This window comes from Caloenas nicobarica, chromosome 8 (genome assembly GCF_036013445.1).
Source record: "Caloenas nicobarica isolate bCalNic1 chromosome 8, bCalNic1.hap1, whole genome shotgun sequence".
NCBI classification, from domain to species: Eukaryota; Metazoa; Chordata; class Aves; order Columbiformes; family Columbidae; genus Caloenas; species Caloenas nicobarica.
In genome coordinates, this window is record NC_088252.1 from 11565292 (window position 1) to 11584639 (window position 19348).

General features: G+C 40.6%; 1 protein-coding gene across 1 annotated transcript in view; it reads left to right on the forward strand.

Moving 5' to 3' along the window:
- Positions 1–19348, forward strand: part of NYAP2 (neuronal tyrosine-phosphorylated phosphoinositide-3-kinase adaptor 2) — a 129871-nt gene that overhangs the window by 81030 nt on the left and 29493 nt on the right. Inside the window, exon 4 of the mRNA XM_065640039.1 lies at positions 14647–14859. Within this exon, the coding sequence (XP_065496111.1) occupies positions 14647–14859 (213 nt within the window). The remainder of the gene's footprint in view (positions 1–14646; positions 14860–19348) is intronic.

Here is a 19348-nt window from a genome sequence, read left to right on the forward strand (position 1 = left end):
GCAAAACAGAGGAGCTGCTGGGCCACATCTGGACTCACTGCTCACTCTCCTGCTCACTTCAAGGCAGAACATTTTTTCTGGGTGGAATGGTCCTGTAAACTCTTGCCAGGACCAGCCCTTTCACAGAATCACAGAATGTTAGTTCTGTTTGTGTATTTTTTTTTCAGTTTGTTAAGGCTTCATTTTCCTCATAATTTCCTGGGAACTTTGCACCTGTTTTGAGCAAGTTTTGTAAATACTCATCCTAATGAACTGCAGAACATAAGTTACCTCTGCTGCATGCCCTGACTGTGCACGAGGTGTGAGATCGGGACATGCGATGCACAGCAGCTCATTGCTTTTTTCTTTAGCTGCTCTGCAGGGCTTTGCAGCTGCTTTGGCTTTTGCCTACAGAGAGTTTCACTTGTCAGCTTCTAGTCACATATAGGGAGGAAATTTGTGAACGTGCTACTTTGAAAATTCAGTTAAAGTGCTTGAAAATTAGGATAATTATTAACATTTCCTGTTCCTGGCTGGTACTCACTGCATTAGGAATGTAAAACATTTTATTATAAGCTGTCAAATAGTGTGGGGAGGGGTGCAGACGTGGCTCAACTTGTTAAAAAGCAGCTCACGCTGATTTCAGGCAGCTGAGACCCTTCCATGAAGAAACTGTGGAGTTAGAGTGGAAATTTTTACCTTTTTTTTTTTTAATACTGATGTTCTCCAGGGAGCTAGAAAGCAGCTTTGATTTCCCTGTTAGATAGAACAGTATGTTGGAAAAGAGAGTTTGGGAAATGAGTTAAGTGAAAATTCACCCCACGTGGGTCAGTTTGGTTGTTTGACCCCCACTTCTGTGCATTAAACACAGGATGAGGGATGTAGGCAGATGGCAGGATTTCAGCTTATGTATTTCTAATGGACTTAAGATTAAAAATGCTGGCCTGAGGAGGGTGGACTTGGTATGCCATTGACCTCTGCATACCTTCTCATCTGGATACCTGCTCAGCCTCTGGTATTCTGAGGAGGAAGAGCTTGCCCGCAAGATTAGGCTGGCCATAAAAAAATATTGTAGCTACTCTACTACATACCATTGCTCAACTACTGAATAACTGAGAGTCAGTATCAGAAACTGAAATTTGGAAGCCTACGTCACTTCTAACCTCTAGGTTAATGTATTTTCGTAGTTTTATATAAAGAGATGTCAGCCTAATTCTCTAGACCTTTTCTGCATTGTAGCAATTGACTGCGTGCAGTACAAATGCTATGTTCAGTCTAAAGAGATAGCTACAGCTTTACAGAAATAATACTGCATAACTGAAGTTACTCCTCAACCTTTGAGCCAGAGGTGTATTTGCTTCTCTGTCACAGGTGAAGCAGATGTTTCACTAGAAGTTAGCTTTATAGTCTGATGACCCATGATATGTATGAGATTAGATGAGGTGATCACAGCAGTCATGTCTCGTTTGACAGTAGAAAGTAGAATCTGAAAGTAGATCCAAAAGAAAAGACTTAGAGAAGGGAGCAGGGGGAAGTGCCAGAGGAAAAGGAATAGAGGGTAAGAGAACACCAGCTTTGAAGAGAATGACACTCGTTAGCCACTGGAAGGATATGGTCTTACCACAATTAATTGCATTTAGCTGGAGCCTGAAAAAGGCTCTGTCCTTACCCATCAATTACTGTCTGTCAAGATAGCAGCAAGCTAAGGAGCTGCAGCACCAGAAGTACTTTCTTCAAGTGCTCACTTGTGAGTGCATATTCAGGGCAAGAGCTGTGTACACCTGCATGCACAAAGGTCGCGAGCTGTCTGCTCTGCTGGTGTCAGGTCTCTCAAACTCTGCCTTTCACTAAGGAATGTGCCTATTGGGGTGAGCGTGGGATGTTGTGAGACAGAACTGAGAATGACTGAAGTGTAAACATGGGGGTGACGAGATTTAGCAGCTGAGTGATCTTGAGTGCTGCTTCAGCCATTCCTGCTGTTGTCCTTCACCAGGAATCCTTAGATCCTCTAGCAAAAAGAGGGGGACGCTGGACTAAACATTTTGATCCAGATCAGCTAGCCTGGCCAGCTGGAACATCTTCCATGTTGAAGCTGACCTGTGTTAACAATCAGAGGAAATAACTGAAAAGAAAAATCATAATGTGACAGCAAGGTCATTCAGCTAAGCATGCAAAAGGCAGGAAACCAACATTTCACCTAGGTTTACTCTACCTGGGAGAGAGTGAGCTGAGAAGCAAAGGTGCAAAGAAGAAATGCGTGATGGGATGCACGGCAGTTCTGTGGCAGCGGCACCTTCCTGGGTGCCAGCCCCCTGCCCTGGCTGTGCCATTGCTGCCCGCTCTGCTCTGCGTGCCAGTAATGCGGTTCTTCCTCTGCACCAAGGAAAATGGCAGGTTTGAGAACTTGTTGTGAAGGGATAAATCAGTAGATACCTGTTCCTTAATTGAAATGCACGCTATGGTGTTTGTCATCTTGCTGCTTTCACACAAATGTGAGTATGTCTGTTTTAAGGGCATTTAGTCATTCAAATTGCTAATGGGTGGGATGTCCCCTACATTTTTAAGATGAAGGAATGGCTTTGTTAGATGCAGTTTTTAAAACAGAAAACATACATTTTGAGATGATATGCAATGGTTTTACTAATTGGTACTATGACATTGTCTCCTTTTCTAATTCAGCAATTTAGGCTCATCAGAAAATCAGGTCCTCCTGGGATTGTGATGGTATACAGAAGCACTGAAGAAGACATAATTTCATAAATAATTGCTCAGGTTTTTCTGGAAACAGCTGCTGGTTATGATTGATGCATACAGACTTATTTATTCCTTCTGTTTATATTGCTTAACTGCTTGATAGAATTTCTGGTTAGCAAATTAATCAACATTTCTTCTTACGAAGAAGAAATAAGCTTGTTAAGGGGTAAAAAAAGAAAAATAATAGAGAAAAAAGCCATTCTCTTTTTGTTAGATTTCAAGTAAAAGAACAGTTTCAGGTAAAGGACTGAAAAAGACATTTTCTCTTTAGGTTTAACATACAGGAAGATGTGACTTGTCTGAAAGTTGATAGAAATAAAGCAAAAAACCCCTAAAACCTTAATGCAGTTACCAGCACCTACTTTGCTATATTCTGAGTGAGCAAAGTAACACGTGCCTCACTTAAAGATGTGAATAATGATAATAAGTTCTGAGTTTTAAGTGCCATTGATTTTATTTTTTTTTCTTCTCTTCTCTCCTACCCCTCGCCTCCCCCTTCCCCCGAACAGAGCTTTCTAAGCCTGAGAAATATCTTGACCTTTAGGCCAAATCCTCAGCACTTATAAATCACTGCTTCTTATTTGAAATCAGGATAGCTACTCCAGTTTACACCATCTGTGTCTCTGGCTTCAGGAAAATAAATGGGTCCTTTGTGACTAGAACAGCTCGCATTCAAAATAGTGTAGTCGTACAGCAGGACTGTGAATTGGAGATTTTATTGTCTTTTTGTTTCAAACAGGACCACACAATTTACAACCAATTTATGGGTGCTTATTAATAATGGTAAGAAATGCTTAATCTGGTGATAGTTTTCATAAACATATATTACCTTCAATGAAACTGCTAAATATGATTTCCTGTAATTTCTCACTGTGTTTTTTAGGGAAGGTGGTATCTGTTTAGGGTATCAGGGTTCTCCTCTCATGAAAGAACTAAGGAAAAAAGAAAACAGGGTAGGAATGGGACTCCTTTGGTGTAAAGGAGCAGTGCAGTTTTATTTGGGTGGGCTCTGCTCCGGCAGCTGGCACAGCTGTGCTGGATGGAGCTGCCCGGCTGGCGGGGCCAAGGCTGTGCCGGGACGTGCCCGGTTGTGCCAGCGGGTGGGTGGGTGTCCTAGCCCCGTGCCCTCACCCCTGTCCTCCACCCTGGGGTTTTGGGAGCCGTGCTTTATTGCCTTATTGCTGTCTGCTAGAATGTGAGTGGTTGTATTGAACACAGACGTGTTTAAACTTTATACCCTATAGAGCTGTTACAGGATTGCCTGATTATTTCTAACCTGCTGTCAGTTGGAGATAATTTATTTGAAAATCATGTGGAGCCTCTTGCTCTAGGAAATGTCTGGCATCAGCTTTGGTTTATACGACTTTCGTAGAGTATCTTACTAAAATTGTATTATGTATTGCAGCAACTGGGGAGTTAGAAGTTTTAAGCAGGAATTGCAGATGTGAAAAAGATACATGTGCATGTTAGCTTTACAAAAGGGAGAAAGCAGGTTCATGCGTGTAGATCCAACCAGTGGCTGGGGACTGGAGTGGATGTTTTGGTGGGTCGACTTGGCTGAAGTGATGGCTTTCAGGGTGGGACCAGCTGGTGTTCCTGCCTTTGGCTTTGGCATTTCAGGGCTCCTTTTCAAAGGCAGCTCCTAAAGCTTTCAGAACTTGTCTTCATAACCAAGCACTGGACCCTGAATTTTATTTTTTCTAAGTTAACAATCAGATTTTTCTTTGCATTATTATTCAATTGCATTTTTGCTTGTTAAATCCTAAAAGTAAAACTAGAGACTGTTGGTAAGGAAGGCCTTACATGTATTGTGTTTAAGTTACAGAAGCACAATGTTCATAAAGCACTTTGAACCAGATGATATGTTCCACAGGTAAGTATATAGAGATAGCACTTAAGTCTGTTTGCTTAAACTAAATCACAGGGAAGGAGATCACAGTTTTGTTTAGGAAAAATAACTCAAGTCCCCCAGCCCATACTACCACCACCAAGCCAAGGTGTGGACTGTGAGGTTTGTGAAGGTGCTTGTGCAAGTTTCAAAGAGAGCAGAACATAGCAGTTTCCCCAAAATTTATCATGAGCAAAAAACCAGTTTTGCAAACAAAAATCTGCTCTTTTTTTCAGAAACTGGAATATCTACATCAGAGCCAGAGGAGCTGCTTGAGATCATTGTTAAATGAAAGTCTTTTGCATGCCAACCTGGTTCAATGATCTCTTGAACTGCTGTCATTGCATCTTTACAAGAGATGGAATTTAATTAAATGCCTTATCTGTACATACTTTGACACAGTTCTAGCTGTAGAGGCCATGCAATTTTATGAGAAGGTGGTGGGAACTTTGGGGGGAATAAAGGAAAGAACAAGGTTTCCTCCCTCAGTTCTAAAATTCCTGCAGTACTTCTGATGGCTATTTCTCTTCTTGACATTTCTTAAAATGTCTTTACCTTACTAATCTGTGTAAAAACATTCTTTTTTCTGGCATGTCTGATTTGATTCCTGGCAGAGTGAGCTTAATTCTTTAACTCCATCATTAAAGGCCCAATCCACAGGTCCTTAAAGAATGAGACAGGATATACTTCAGGGGATCCTGTTATAAATTATGCTGAGACGTGTCCTCTCCTTGTCTTATGCTGCTGTTCCTTGCAAAACCACTCTGCAAAGCAAGGCACTTAGGTATCCAGAATGTAGCAGTGAATAATACGAAGACTAACAAAAAATAGTGGATGACTGCATGGTATGCTACACATTTTAGTCAGTGTATTATCTAATCTACCAACAATTTTCTGAGGAAAAGTTTTAGACTATTAATGGAGAAAAGGTGAATATGCTTTTAACTGTGAAAAGGTGGATATGCTTCTCCTTAAGTTTTCTCTGGACCTTTCAGCAGTCTATCAGTAATAAGAGAAATCAGAGAGTTAGAAATAGCTTTATTTGGGCTATACATGTAACATTGGTTCAAATATTGAACCGTGAAGCTGTAGGGGTGTACAAACATGCTAGGTATAGATAAGGTGAGAAGTACAGGAACACTGGGGAAATAATTGTCAGGATAATAATGCATATTAAAAAATCAGGTTCATTTACATTCAATTTGATGTGATGGTTCAGGTTACTTTTACTCCTCTGAACAGAATTATCCATCCCTAATAATTATTTTTTTTGTTAAAACAGTGGTAACATGCAATTAGCACTTTATCTGTCATTTAAAAATGAGTAAGGAGAACTATTGTTCTTGTAACTACTCATCTGAAAAAGAAAAGCTGCGGGTTTAATTTTGCTGGAGATGGAAATTACTGTATTTGGGTGTGTGACTTAAATTTATAACTCAAAAAGTACCTTCTTCCAGGGAATATATAGCTGTTTTGCTGCTCGGGCAGTGTTTGTGTACTTGAATTTACATGTGCTGTAACACATACGGAAACACTTGTGCCAGCACAGTAGCTGCTCTGCACACCTGTGAAAGTGATAATAGGCATGTCTTACAAGCACAGGCATCGGCTGGAGCTGTGTAAGGCCATCTGCAATTCTACTTATTTCCTGAGAATCTGAAGTCTGTGCTGTCGTGACTTAACAGTTGCATAGCTAGCAAGGGTAAAACCAACTCACGAAATGAAACCTCTAATTAGAAAGTGGAGTGGGTCTAAAATGATTGACTCTGTTAAAAGGACAGAGTGATGTATGGGTTTCACTCTGGAATCAGGAGAAACCTTGAGTGTTAACTTGCAGAGCAAATAGGTCCTGGGATCCTGACCCAGCCAGGTTTGATGCAGGGGCTGCACAGAAAAGCCCGTACGCTTGTGTCTGGCTTTGTAAAACTGAGAGCAAAATTCAGATAGTGCCAATAATAAGCTTCAGGATTCTATTTTACTGGTAACGTATTGTGGTAGAAGGAGAGCCTTACAAATGGGATGCTTGTTCTAATAATGAAAGGCAAATTTTCTCATTCATTAACAGAGTCAATAAAGAGAAAAGCATTAGTAAAAATGTTTTTCATAAGGGTAACTAAAATACAGATAAAATAGCCAGTAAAGAATTTATTTTCACTCCAACTTTCTGAGTGATTTTTTTAATGTGAAAATATGAAAGTCAGGGTTCCTGTTCCTAGTTTTCACAACTACTACCTGTTACTGTCTCCACATTTTTCTGACTTAACAACAGATTCTCATTTACTACTGAATCTAGATGAAGGCATACACTTTAGAAGAAATGAAAGTGGTCAGACAATGGAAAAGCCCTGCATTCAAAATGCTGATATAGTTCAAAGGCTGTTTTTCAGCAGACGGCTTGACCAAAAAAATGTTGACAAGTTTAATATAGTCAGCACTTCTATGAAAGATTGATATTTTTGAAGTGAAGCTTTGAAACTTAAGGTCATGAACTTCCTACAAAAACATTTTCCTAAAAGAGTCTGTATATTTTAGCTTTTTTGGCTCACCCTTGCCTTCTGATTTCTTGCCACACTGTGCTAAGACATTTGCAGTGCCCATCAAACCGGTGTTTCCTCACCCAAGCATGAAGGCCGTGTATTTAAGAACCTAGATACCAGAATGAGTGTGCAGAGAAACAAACAAGGTTGGGAAGAAAAGCAATTAAGTAAGAGTTGGCACCATCTTCTCTTCAAATCGAATGCTAGTAACAGTTGGGCAGCCTTTTACAGTCACTGATTTCCAGTTTGTTTGTTTCATCTCACAGTGTTTCTTTGATCGGTGTTGACTTGGGGTGGGGATGGCGCTATGAGCTTGTGTTGCGTGTACGTGTCACTGCGGAGTCCAAGGCCAGTGTCAGTGATACCAACAGAGGAAGGTGGGGGAGAGAAGAAAGTTTCACAAGATGGCCACATTCAGACTTTTTGAACTAGCCATCTTCCTTCTTCTCCTACTTAAATCTTATTTTCTGCAAACAGATACAAACCATGTATGTACCCATCTACAGGTATGAAATTTATGTGCACACATTTACTTGTTTCACTGAAAGGACAGCCTGGATTATCAGAGGGAGATCGGGGTCAAATTACATAAGAGAAATGTTTGCAGCTCACCAGCATCAACTAAGCTATACATTCTTATGAATCAGGGTAGCTGGCTAGCCCCAAATAATAACTGCTGGAAGGAAAACCCTTGTTCTGTTGAAGTCAATGGCAAAATTCCCTTTGACTTGCTGTACTTAGGTGTTTGCTCAAGGAGGCACTGGGGAACAGAGGGGCTTCTGTTGAGCTGCTCCTAAATGCAAGTCACCAATTTGCAACATCACCAGCTCTGAAAGGAAAATTAAATAAAAATATGCAGTGAATGTAAGAGAATAAAGTGTTCTGCTTAATTACGTAATTGTGACTGGCCCGAGGTAAATAGCACACCTATTAAGAGAGTGCCAAAAGAACATCCTTTCCAAGAATGCTGTTTGATATAATGATGAGAGTCCCACGAGTTTTTACTTCATTTTTATTTGCTTTGGTAATACATCTGTATAATGTGTATCTTCCAGATGTAGCCTTTTCAGTCAAAGGGTCACGCTGTGAGGTGACCTGCAGCAGAACAGGGACACTTGAAAGATCAAGTGCAGTATTGGAAGAAATCATTAAGAAATAATGATGGCCCTGTTGGAAACAGGATATGTTATATTGCCAACACTTCTATAATATATGCCAAAATATAATCATCTTGGATCAAATAGGTCTTATGTAAGACTTAAAATAGGTTTTCCTGTATTTCAATCATCAATATATGAGAGGATTTTTCCTCTTATTCTAAGATATCAATGTTAAAAATGTATGTCTTACCAAGCAGAACTTTTAAAACTTCATCTTTGAAGTGACTGAAAATGCCAGCTGAAGTTTAATGAAACTTAGAGAATTCTATTCTATTTTTTCAACCAGATTAAAACACTCATAATTTTTATCAAATGTTTTGATTTTAAAGCTTTGGATGATCTTTGGTATAAATCTATCCCTCCTTTTGTTAGTTTTCAACTAATTGCAGCATGCGTTTCTTCTTTTCCTATCTTGTTTTCCTAGCCAGGATTGCCCACTCAGCAGCTTTGGGATAGCCACAGAAAATCAACCAAATGTGTTTCTTCAGCAATCCCTCTTTCCCCTCTCTTGGCTGTCTGTAGCAGGTGAGGCTGATCCTTGCAGGTCTGCAGCAGGCAGATGCGATCTCCACTGGATTTCACTGTATAAAACAAAACAAAGCCTACGCTGCTCACAGAAACATGTGCTCAGTGAACACTGCGAAGCATTTCAGCCATGTCTCCTCAAATGTTAGATGGTTTGCGAGATTCTTTCAGGCTTTCTATTGATTTTGCATGGAACTAGGTCAGAGCTGCTTTTAATTGAACAAGCTGGCTGCTGCAACTCTCACTTAACTGTAAAAAAGGGGTATTAAAAATTGATATGCAAAGCAAACTTCTGCTTAATTAGCAAGCAGATGAAGTCAGAATAGACAAACCACCATAGTTAATAAAGATGAGGAAATGGCTTTCACTGACAGTATAATATACTCCTATTTTTGGGGGAAAATGGCTTAAGTGCTAAGCATTATCCAGGTTTCTTGCATGTGGTAGTAATAGCCTATTACTTTTCTTTGGGAGAGGTTGTGATGAATTTACAGCTGTGCAGATTAGACAAAGGACCACTCATCAAGAAAGCCAGTAAAAGGCAGCTCTAGTTTTCAAATGTGTAATAAAGGTAAATAAAAATCCCTCGTGTGCAGAAAGAAGAAACTGTGGGATTTCTTCAAGTGCTTAGTATTGCTCTACATGCAATGGCCGTGGCAGTGACCGTCTGCAGTGGATGGGCACATCCCGCTGCCATGCAGGCAACGTTCTGTGGGACACAGCTGGAGCTGTGCCTGGCCCTTCCCCTGCTCAGGACTCTGGGTTAGACCTGGCTTGCTGAGCAGGGCTGCTGCCAGCTTGGCAGCTCAGCCCTGTGTACAAGGGTGGGAGCTGAAGCCTGGGATGTGTCTCTGGTGGCTCTGGCCATCCCGCACACATGCTGGCTGCTGGCTGACCCCATGTCTCTACCCTCCAGCTGGCCAGCTGTGCCTTGGGGATGCTCTGTGCTCCTGCTCCCTCGGCCAGGGCTGTGCCCGCCTTGCGGTCATGCCAGGTGAGGTCCAACGTGTCGGGGCTGGGGGAGATCGGGAGTTCTGATTCACATCTAAACCCCATCCCAAGTGACTGACTTTGCTTCATACCTATATGCGTATGCTGAATTTTAGACCCTGTGAGTATTACCATTTACTTCCCACAGTATGCAAGTTCTGCCTAGAGTAATGTATTATTTATTTAGGTTTATAACAAACACACAGAAAAAAGAGTAAATGAATAATGCATGGATGATTAGCTTATACATTTCAGCTCACAGCTGAGAGAGATGGCAGAGAGCAGCCCTCATTTTAAGTTCCTTAAGACAATTGCTTGTCTTTCTTCCCCCCAAAACCCCAAGCTGTCATAAAGGTTCTGCTGTTTATCACTTATCATTACACTAAGAAGCCACCAGGACCTGGAATTAATTTATGCTTAACAACAGAGTGGCAGACTGGCCACAGGGTACATATTGATCTGAATGATAGCTTTTCCATAGCTGTATTTTTCAGTTTGCTTTGGTGCAAGTTACAGCCGAGTAACTCAGTTTGTTTCTCACTTTCTTCAGTGTTTATGAGTTTTCCAGTAGGACAGCTCACATGCCAGCCTTGCCTAGCGTGCAGCTACTTAGGGGACCTTTGATAAAGGGGAAATTGTGCATGTCAATTATTTGTAAAATATGTTCTCTCTAAGGGATTTTAGCCACCACCTTATTCTTAAAATGGAAAAGCTTGAGATTCAGGTGAAATAAATACAGAAAATGCGTATCTTTGAATATTGAAATACAATGACACCTGGAAGTGCTTGAAACATTTGAATGCTTTTATGGCAGTTCAACCAACTGTATCCATAAATATTTAAAGCAGTGAATTATTTCTTGAAATTTACATTTTTATGTACTATTTTGGCATACGAATTATTGAACAATAAAGATGCTTTCCATAATTTCAGCTTTCAAAGTACAGCACTTGACTGTGAAAAGATTTGCCTGTGGCCATCATATGATTGAGCGAGCTCCCAGCATAACACTGAGTTCCAACATCTCCTAACTCAAAATTGAGGTTTTTAACAGCTTGAGGTAACTTGGATCCCATCTGTGTTTCTGCACTTCTCAAAAAAATTAAAAAAAAAAAAAGCTATGTAGCAGCTACTGTTACCTTTCAGCAGAATATATGTATGACTGGTCAGAGTTCATGTTTTCAGTACGGGATCAATGTGGATAAAGTGGCCATTTAAATCCTGCTGTAGCTTTTATAAAGGGTTACTCTGTTTAAAATACACTGGTTTGATTTTCAGTTGATGATGAGGTCACCACCCTGTAGGTAACCAGAGCCGGCAGCTATATAGGCCTGTTCTGCTTTCCACCAGTGCCTCGTGCCAAACTGCAGGAGTGAAAACACGGAGCAGTGAACGTGCTTTTATGAGACATGACAGTTTGTGACACTGAGCTTGCTCCATGGAGCTGCATTTGCAGCAGGGAGTGGTTGACAGTATAAAAACATCCAAGTGATGTGCTTTGACCTGGGAGGGGAGCATTCTGCATTTCTGGAGTTGTCATGGGCACATTAGAGCTGAGGAACTCTTTCAGTTGAGCAAGAACTAGCACTGTGATTTTTTTTTTTTTAATTGAATTAGAGTATGATTCCCATTGACGTTTATTAAGGAAGCTGAAATTATTCCAAAATACTCCCCAAAATATTTGAGCAAAAGTGAGGCATTATTTTTTTTTCATTTTTTATGTATTTGCAAGTGAGCAGCAAAGTAATATTACAGAAAACTATATCAAACATTGACATGTTGTTTTTCTGACTGTGTATCAGTGTTACTGATAGTGATCACCAAATAATAATGATTCAGGCTCTGTGATGGGTTGTATGACATTATAATCTGATTCAATCTGCTTTTCATTTTTAGGATATATTACTTTTCAGATAAACTGAGAACCAAAAATCCCCAAGAAGGGATAGTGGAATGTAAATTTACGAAGTCTAGACAGCCAGCTGAAAACTGATTTTCTGCACCTTATAAAGAAGCAGACTATAAGCCAAATCTTTATTTAGTCTGAATATTTCCATAGTTTCCAGCTGGTCACAGAGAACTGCTGTGCTTTGATTCAGCTGATAACAAAAGTAAGAATGCACAAATCATTTTTATCAGGCAACAAGTACAAATGCTTCTCTGTTAAGTAAACTGAGTGGATAAATCCTTAGCTCCACACTCAAGCAGAGTGTTTCCACTGCAACTAAGGCCTGACTGCGTGAGCGTGCGGAACTCAAGGGGTGGTGTTGAAGTAGTGTCAATGAGGCACACACAGAGAAGGTTTTCACTAAGGTAATCACAGCATTGCCAGCAGCAGCTGAATGACATAGCAAATTAAATCTATTGAATGATTCATTAAGTTGCTGGGGCACTTGCAGAGGCAGTTTCTGACTTTTTAAAAGCATATTCTATTCTTTTGGCTTTCTCCTCGGTTTGCTGGAAAGGAAGAGCTGCAATCTAGACAGCATCCTGTATTGGTGGGAAAGAGGACTGTGTGCATTTCCACAGAATTTTGAAATTTTGTTCATATCTTTCCTCTCCCTAGATAAGTAGTATCTTAAAGAAGTGACTGTTATTGATGTAAAGAAAAAAATCAGATATGATTGCATGTATCTGTTATGTGAAAAAGTATATAATTATTTTTGATATATCAATGCTCACAAAAATATAAGAGCATTTTTGTTAATAGGTGAAACAGTTCAAATCTTGTTATAATTTGGGCTCTACGTCTCTTTGCACAGCTCTTTGTATTAGCAAGTCTTTCTGTGCAGTCACAGACAGAGTTGTGTTACAGACACTTCGTAGCAAAGGTCCCTGAAAGGCAGATATCACGTTATATTGACACAGACTGTTATTCAGCCTTGTGCTCTGCTGGGGTTACCAACTAGGGAAAACAATCAGTTTGGATTTTCATTACAGTGTCTTTTTGCATACACTGAAGTAGATAGGTGACCTAAAAGTTCAAGGAAGAGGTCTGACTTTTTTGAAGGTCTTTGTCACATAAAATGTCACTGAATCCTATTTATGAGACTTGTTAAACTAGGGTTGTTTCATTGTTTTCTCATGGAGTGTTACTTGTAACTAAAAAAAAAATCTTTAAGGTAATGATATGATAGCCTTAATATTAATTTTTACTATTAACTGACAGTAATTAATGAAATAAATTAATGATTACATATTGCACTACAGATCAAGTTAGATATTTTTACGTGTTTCCTATATGACGCTTCATTGGAAAAACTTCAGGCTGTGTTGTTGCTCATCAAGTTTCTCTGCAGACTGGAATGACAAAGAACCCAACACGAGATTTTTTTGTCACTGTTGTGCATTGGTGGGACCTCTACCACACGATAGAGATCTCCAACATTGCACCTTCCACTGTTCGCTGTAGCGAGGGTAAAACAGTGCGGAGGGGTTTGAGCCACAGACAAATCAAAGTGGTTTGAATGTGGTTCTTTTGCTGGAACTCTATCATCTGAGTGTAAATCCCCATTGGATGGTCCCAATTCCAGGCCATGGGGATAACTGGGAGAAGAAGTGGCTGCTGAGGCAGTGTTGCGGTTGCATCTCTGGCAGCCCTGCCCAGCCAGGCCCGGCCGTTCCACGTGGGTCCTGGGGAGCTCTGGTCATCTCCTGCCTGCGAATGGCTTCTGGTGTTTGTCCTGCGCCTAGCTCTCCCAAATCTTGTCATGTCCCTTGTAGCCGCAAAAAGATTTCGAGATACAGCTCGAGAGAAGATTGTCCATCTCTACCAAATGTGAATTCCAAGACTGTAGATAAATACAGGAATTAGGGTACGTCAGGGGGTTGATTTATAAACCAGGATGACTAGAACTGAGATTATCACATAAAGATATCTTTGGGCATAAATATATGAGGTATAAAATTGCGAACTCGGAGGGATTTTTTTTTTTTCCTAAAAGGAGCCAAAGAGTTCTGCAAGCTTTGGATAACTGACTAGCATGGTAATTAGCTGTTACAACTAAAAGCAATCTAATGTTTCTTCTGTATCTAGTTTTTCATGTGAATTTTTCACAGCTACAGGTGGAAAAGATCAGGAATTAATTGTTTCTCCATGCAGTGCTCAACTTGCAAGAAAAGAAATGAGGGTCTCAAGAAAAAATCAGAAAATCGCCAGCCATGAAGAAAGCAGACATCAGTGCTTCACTTGAAAAATCGTTCAATTGTTTTTTTAAAATTTCTCCTCCTTATATTGACTCACAGTGTTGCAAGCAGAAAGTCGTTTTCTGACTCCAAGGATTTTCCAACCAACTGAAATTTTGTTATTTAAGTTATGGTGCTGGGCGCACCCAAAATATTAATGCTGGACAGTTTTGTGGATTGTGTGCTTTTTATTAGAGCTTATGAGGAATACAAATATGTAGCTTGCACAATATTGCCTTAGGACAGAACTTACTTAGGAAGTGCCTGAAGAATAACTTGTTCCCAATGAAATGACAGCTGAAAGAATTCAAGTATTTCCATAAATTGTTACTAAAAGCGTAACTTGGTAGGGTTACATTTTTGAAAATAACTTCCTGGCATATAAAAATTGTAACAGAAAAGTTACATTTCATCCATCTGCTGCACTGTGTATGGTTTTAATAATTAAAAAGTATATTGAAACCTACATAAACTATAGGTTTTTAGGCCTAGACAGTAAAATCATGATGTAAAGTGCCCTTGAAAGAGTTATGATTGGTATCTATGGAATATTGAGCAAAAGATTGTTATATGATGTGGGTAATTAGCAGACCCTTGATAAAGAAATGTGCATTTGTGTATTTTGTAGAACCACTAGATGAGCTGAAGATCAGAAGTCACAGCACTGAACCACTACCAAAGCTGGAAAACAAAGAGAGAGGAGGCCATCACGGGACAGCTTCTTCCAGGGAGCCAGGGAAAGCTCAGGAATGGGATGGAACGCCAGGCCCACCGGTGGTGTCCAGCAGGCTGGGGAGATCCTCTGTCAGCCCAACCATGTTGGCTGGAAGCAACAGCTCAGGTATGTCAAGTAGCAGAGCAGGGAAGATCTCATGAATATGAAGGATCTCTCAACATACACGGATGTAGGTAAGCATCCACGTTCTTTGGACTTCCAAATATCTTCTAGAATCTGCCCAACCCACTGACTGCTGCTTGTGCTCTGTGCTGGAACAGAATAGGGATGGTGGCAGGTAATACAAACATGTAAGCATGCTATTCATCTATTTTAAAAGTAAGGAATTCCACTTGACATTGAAAAGGGACACTATGACAGAGACACTCCCAACATGGCACCTCAGAGGGAAGTTCATAAATTCACATACACATGCAGTAACAAAAACACATGGTTCAGAAATGAGGCTGTCTTACTGGTATGCACAGTTTATGGACACAGGCAGCTTCTGCTTTATGCTTTTCTCGAAAAGTGACTATGGAATTCAGAAGTCTCAAATTCATACCTACCCATTTAATTAATCAAATTTTATATATATATAAAATAGTGAATTCCCAATTAACCATGAAAAATAATGCAGCCTTGTTTATAAACTAAGACAAACAGAACTGATACGTGAACACACATCATTTGTGCTAATGCAGGTAAAAGGGTGGGTTTACCACATCAAAGCAACAGTGCATCTGATAATTAGACCAAAGGTGTGTACCAAGCTTTTCAGTTCTGTGAGATGACAGTACAGAGCAGAATGGAAGAGGAATGAAAATTAAAGAGTAGGTTCTTAGCAAAATATAGCACTTCTGTCCAACCTTCCTGCATCAGTTTTATTTTAAAGAGTTGGTTGATCTCCAAAAGCAGACAAAACATGTTGGCCTCAGTCTTTATTTGGCATCAGCAAACTGTAATAGTTGTTGAATCATGCCTTGATTTAGTTAGCTGTGACTTTGTCTTACATAGCTAGGACTATCAAAGAAAAATTATGGAAATATTTTATTGGCTGAATTTTGGCTTCTTTTTAATGATTAAAATCTGAGGGCTGATGATGATTTTTCTTTCCCTGTAGTTTTTATGACATTTCATTTGATGAATGTTGCCTCTCATCTGCCATGAATATTTTTTTCCCATGTCTCTAGCTGTTGCCTGAGCAACATGTTTTACCTTTAATCGCTGGGGCATTGCATTCAAAATGCGGTACACAGTTCTCCTTAATGAACTTGTACATGAACTGTAACAGTTCATTCTTTGCAATTAAATTAGAACTGTAACAGAATGCAAGAAGAGGGATTTAATACATCTGTACAGATTCAAATGCTTTCTGGAGTCAAAGAGATAAAGTAGTTCTGTGCTAGGAATTTAGAACTTAGATTTATCACAGGACCAAAATATAGCCAGGGCAGTCCCCACTACAGTTGTCGTTGCTGTTGCTCTCTCTCCAGCATCATAGACATGAGAAAAAAGGCTACTTTTTTGTGCAGACATGTCCTTGAAACACCAGTTTGCTGCTTACTTCGTAGTTCACACTGGTACAGGCATTTATTAGGGCACTGTTGGAATAATTTAAAGAAAATGGTATTGAACTGCTCTGCTATAAAAGAGAGAGGATGTGAAAGGACTTCTCAGGTGTCCTCAACAGGGCAGCTCTGCTGAGGCACAGATTGACTGGGAACTGGAGTGGTCTGAGTGAATACCTGAGTGAGAATACTGGTTTTTTGTGGGTTCTCCCCATCTCTGCACCTACTAGTAAGATCAGAGGGGGAATGAGCCATCTCCAAACAGAATCTTGAGCTTTCTGGTCACTTTGTTCAAATGAGCCTGGCCTTTCAGGTGCACATGGGTGTCACTGTCTCTAATACCTGATTGCTCTCTCATCTGTCACATAATATGTCAAGGCCACTTTGGGTATCTTGGCATCCTGTCGTTTCTTATGGAAAGCAGTTTAAGTGGTTTGTGGGCGTGCTGGCATTTAGGAAAGTCAGTGCAATTGTAGTGAACAGCCAGACGAGATCTGTGAAACAGAACGCTGCTGTAACTTCACTCCAGGAGCTTTGAAGAGTATTTTCTGGAATGTTGCTGCTTTTTTCCTAACTGCAACCATGAAGTATTTTGCATTGCCACCTGCTGCTAGAGACAGGCACTGCACCTCCTTTTAAATCTCAGATATTCTGTTGTTGTGACCTGTTTTTGAATCACCATCAACTTGTCACTCAGCCAGTCCATTAGTATTCTAGCTGAAAACATTGTAGATAATCAAGGAGTAAATGCCCACCCTTCACTGGAACTTCTGCCAAGTATCGTGGATTTTCAAAAGTAATGAATAGTTAAGTTCAAGCTCTTTGGGAACGGAGCTTTGCCGGCAAAGCCCAAGGTGCAAAACACATTCATTGGTACAAGGAAGGAGTAGCAGCAAAGTACCAGTTTGTGCTCGCTAGGGCTGCTTCCCTCAGAGACAACAGAGTAACTCCCACCAACCCCTAAATGTTCTCCTCACGGGCAAATATCAGAGTATCACTGTGCTACTAAATCCTCAAGGATTCTCCAAGTGAAGGCAACTTAATGCTGGAGGTATATGTTACTGGGCAGCCAGCCCAACAAGGTCCAGCCCAAGATGTGGTGCTTCCAGACCTTGCCTATAGTGGTCACCCATGTTCTCCACACACAAGCTGTCCACTGGGAGCACCTGCCACCTCGAGTAAAAGGAGTAGTAGTGGGAGCTGTACTCTGAGGGCATCAAGCCAGTGCACCACGAGCCAGGTGTGTGGTCTCCAGGGTGCAGGATCGCACAGTCGCAGAGCCCGACTGCAGAAGTGTACGCTGCTTTCTGCAGCAGTGGCCTACAGCTGTTTGGAACGATGAACAATTGTCCTTTTGATCCAGAGCCCCAAGACTGACAGCAGTCCATGCCAGAAGCTTCAGAGAAAAATAGCAAGAAATTTTAGGGAAAAAACACTGCCAGTAGGACATGATTATTCCTTACCTCATCGCCTCAGTCATTGACATAGACCTGAGACATGACAGTTTGGAAAAATCTTAATTTAATACATAACCCTTCTTATACAGATATGTTTTTTCTCATTACCTGACTTGATTTTGAGACCTGCTAAGCTTTTGGCCTATAGATATCTAGTAACACTGCATTTCAGAGGTTCAGTGCTCCCTTTGTGAAATCAGCTCAGTTAAACATGCTGCTGTACTATTTCAGCACTAAGTGGCTTCTGCAGGTGAAGTCCTAAATCCTTTTTTTTAAGTGACAGAATACCATGTAGTCTATTCCACCTTAAAGTTTCATAATTTCAAATTATGTTTCAGCTTACTCATCTCTTTTTAGGACACCAACATGGCCAGGCCAGTATGATGATAATAGGTGTGATTCATTTTTCCAGTATGCATGTTTTCTTTTTCGTTTTCTTTTTTTTTTCTTTTTTGCATGTGATTACTCTCACCCTGTCACATTGCCTTGTTTAATTCAAAATGTGCTTCTTGGCAGCTGTAGCAAATAAGCAATATTTCTCTTTTCATGTGCAAAGAAGAGACTGTGACAGGATAAGAAGCTTCTCCAATGTAAGTGACAGCCAGAGTATTTTTTTGAATTAAGATTAGGATAGGCAGAATGAAGGTTTCCTTGGATGAATAAAAGAACTCTTTCAGTTAAGATCCAAAAATAAAAATCGTGCAGAGCTGTTGTATTTCTGGAGAATATAGAAAACCATAGCACATTGATATAAAGCTGACTGAAAATATTTCCTCAAATCTTGTCGCATTTCAGCACTCTGCTTTATTGAAGAAAATCCAACAACACCCACTGCCCCAAATGCACCCAGCCAAGCCTCTACATCTTTGGTTACGATGACAGCACTTTCACATTTGGAAAACAGGTCATTTATATGAGTGCTTAAATACATAATGAAGTACACAATTTTAAGGCAATCCCATTTGTTATTGGAAAACCTGTATTTCTGTGTTGGATAGTCTCTCCTAAAATTCTCATCTGTAATGCTGTCCTTTGGGGCTGTCTGCTTGCTTACACCAATGTGTAATCCTGCTGGCATTGTCTGGACCCAGCTTACACCTGAGAGTCCCGTGATGCTGGTCCCATTGCTGCTGACCAGGAGTGCAGGTTCACTTTGTGCTGAGGTGGCTGTGGTCCCAACCACTCGCATTGCTGGGAGTGTTGCGGTGACACGACAGGGGGCTGAGCAGCCCCTGCTCGCACTACGCTGCATCTGCACCCAGCTCCTGGGGGCAGCTCAGGCACTCGGTGAGCAGCGCGTTTGTCTAACACGGCACAGTGTGCGGGATGCGCCATTTGAAGCCGTGCAAAATAATGCCACCAAAGTTTCATCAGTTAAATATGACAACCGAATCTTATGAACGTTTTTGTGCATAACATTAAATATGGTCTGCAGCTCTCTATCTACCCCAAGCAATCTGCTGAATTCAAACCTCGTGCTGCCCATTGATTGCAACAGGCATCTCTAATGGCTACTCAAGTGCAGTGCGTTGGCCTCAGTCCAGTAAAGCACTTAGACACATGCCTGGGAGTCCCCTCGCTTGGCAG